At 36.9% G+C, this 2,836-nt stretch overlaps 1 protein-coding gene across 1 annotated transcript; it reads left to right on the top strand.

The window, feature by feature from the left end:
* The first annotated feature begins 203 nt into the window (after positions 1–203).
* On the top strand, positions 204–1,825 carry LOC113782421 (feruloyl CoA ortho-hydroxylase 1-like). Its single transcript, XM_027328316.1, has 2 exons — positions 204–769; positions 1,029–1,825. The coding sequence occupies exons 1-2, from the start codon at positions 267–269 to the stop codon at positions 1,600–1,602; spliced, it is 1,077 nt and encodes a 358-aa protein (XP_027184117.1). The 5' UTR covers positions 204–266; the 3' UTR covers positions 1,603–1,825.
* The last annotated feature ends 1,011 nt before the right edge of the window (positions 1,826–2,836 follow it).

The following is a 2,836-nucleotide window of genomic DNA, read 5'->3' on the forward strand; positions in this document are numbered from 1 at the left end:
TTTGCTAGCTGTATTTCAATTTAGTCATTGTACTATCCTTACATTTCTTTGCTGACTTGTCAAACGGTAAATAAATACTTTGGCTAAAGACCTAACTGAGGACCAAAAATGATGTCCACACCTCCCTATTCCCCACTATAAGTAGCCAAGCATGGGATGCCATGGTACAAGCAAATAAGCCTCAATTCTTCAAGTTTTTTAGTGCTTTGATTTACCATTTATTCAGTTCTTTCCCCTCCTTCAATTGCCAAAAATCTACAGCAAAAATGGCTCCAGCATTGTCCATGGACTCCAATTCATGGGATGTCATAAGTTTTGCCGTAGATAAGGGTCATGGGGTTAAGGGTCTAGCTGACTTGGGACTCCACACTTTGCCTAAGCAATATATTCAACCTCCTGAAGAACAAATCATTAACAGTACCATAGTTACCGATGATTCAATCCCTGTCATTGATTTGTCAAACTGGAATGATCCAAACGTTGCAGAACAAATTTGCAATGCAGCTGAAAAGTGGGGTTTCTTCCAAATTGTTAACCATGGCATCCCAATTGAAGTGCTGGAAAATGTCAAGGAGGCTACGCGTCGGTTCTTTGCACTGCCGGCTGAGGAGAAAAATAAGCATTCAAAAGACAGTTCCCCATCTAACAATGTTAGATATGGCACGAGCTTCACTCCTAAGGCTGAAAAGGCTTTGGAGTGGAAAGATTTTCTCAGTCTCTTCTATGTTTCGGATGATGAGGCTGCTGCACTCTGGCCATCTGCTTGCAGGTATGCTTAAGTAACTTTAAAGTTGTAGCTAATGATCTTAGTTGCATACGTTGCATTTTATAGCTACCATTCATATGCTGGAGGTACGATAAAATTGGGACCATACATTAGAGACTAGTATTGCAATGTGTCTCCTAAATATTTAGCACAGCAATATTTTGAGACATGTTATATACTACTACATAAGTAGTGATTATATTTACATTATTTTTCTGATTGCAATTCCTCATATGGTGGAATTTTCTCCCATTCATTGCAGGAACGAAACATTGGATTTCATGAAGAAGTCCCAATTTGTCATCAGAAAGCTATTGGAGGCTTTGATGAAAGGATTGAACGTGAAGGAGATTGACGAAACCAAAGAATCACTCCTGATGGGCTCAAAAAGAATTAACATTAATTATTATCCGAAATGTCCCGAACCTGAACTCACTGTTGGCGTGGGGCGTCACTCAGATGTATCCACCCTAACAATCCTTCTTCAAGATGACATTGGAGGGCTCTACGTGAAAAAATTAGACACTGATGCGTGGGTTCATGTCCCTCCAATTGATGGAGCAATTGTGATCAATGTTGGTGATGCCCTTCAGATTTTGAGCAATGGTCGTTATAAGAGTGTTGAGCATCGTGTGATTGCTAATGGAAGCAGGAATAGAATTTCAGTGCCCATATTTGTGAACCCCAGGCCTAGAGACATAATTGGTCCTTTGCCAGAACTTCTTGAGAGTGGGGAGAAGCCAATCTACAAGCAAGTGCTCTACTCGGACTATGTCAAACATTTCTTTAGGAAAGCTCATGATGGAAAGGAAACGGTGGACTTTGCCAAGATATGAATTCATAATTAGAGTTGCAAAATAATTATAGTAAATAAGTCTGAGTAGGGAAAAAATGGTCCAATACAGCTTTCGCACAAGCTGTTGATAGGCCTCGATTTTTCACATTGAATTGTTTAACCATTGTTTTTGTATTAAGAAAATGTTTACAGATGCTTTTAAAAGTGTGTTTATAGTTTGATATTTATTCTCCTAAATGTACCATCATTCAATTTGAACATTATTTTTTTCGTCCCTTTGTAGAAAACTCATTTGTTAGCTTCTTGATATATGTGTTTTCTGCCAAAATTAATTGATATATGTTTTTCCCATTTGAGAAAGAAGAACCCATTAGGTAGGCAATTGTCGTTATAATTGATAGCCGTCTCAAACTATTTGCACTGTTTTATTTTTGTGGTCAATAGAATACGATGCTTTCTAGAATTCCAAAGGAAAAAACATGTGCGAGAAAATTACCATAGCATTTGCAGAGTCTTCAGTATCATGCATGAATCAGTAGACCACCCTCTTTATTTCTGATGGACCGTCGCTTGATGTTGCACCAATTCTATGAATAGGCTATAATCAATATTCAATATGGGGCCACAAAAACGTGGGAAAACGCCAAAAAGTACCAAAAGCCATATCAGGTCTAGATGTTTAGACAGAGTCTACAAACACCCCAAAAAGAAAAAAAAAACAACTATTTTTCTATATTGAAACAGATTATGCTAGTTATTTGCATTGATCTCTAATTGTAGCCAATATTTCATCAGGAGTAATTTCGAAATGAGAAAGAGATGTACGACAGTTTAGCTAAACTTTCCCTAATTCCAAACAAAGAATAATGTAGGCCGGGCCGTCTTCATATAATAGACGGGCTAATTTGATGTTCCTTTTTCTTCTAGATTAACTCTACTTTGCACCTCTGAACTTGTACTACTTTTCTACTTTATATTTAAAAGTCTTAATTTTGAATACTTCGTACTTTATAGTTTACACTCTCAATTTTAGATATTTTGCACTTTAAATTCTCAAGTTTGTTTTGTGTAACTCAAATCAATGACAACGTTGGCAAAATGTTCAAAATTAAGAGTTGAGGATGTAAAGTGAGAAAGGGGTACAAGTTTGAAGGTGCAAAGTGAAGTTAATCCTTTTTCGTTGTCCCAAGAATTTTTCTCCATGACTATCTGTTTTCTTGTATTCAAATTAATGCCAAATTGGTGTTGATGAATGATTTTCGGAATTGCCATTT

The sequence above is a fragment of the Coffea eugenioides genome, chromosome 1, assembly GCF_003713205.1.
Source record: "Coffea eugenioides isolate CCC68of chromosome 1, Ceug_1.0, whole genome shotgun sequence".
NCBI lineage: Eukaryota > Viridiplantae > Streptophyta > Magnoliopsida > Gentianales > Rubiaceae > Coffea > Coffea eugenioides.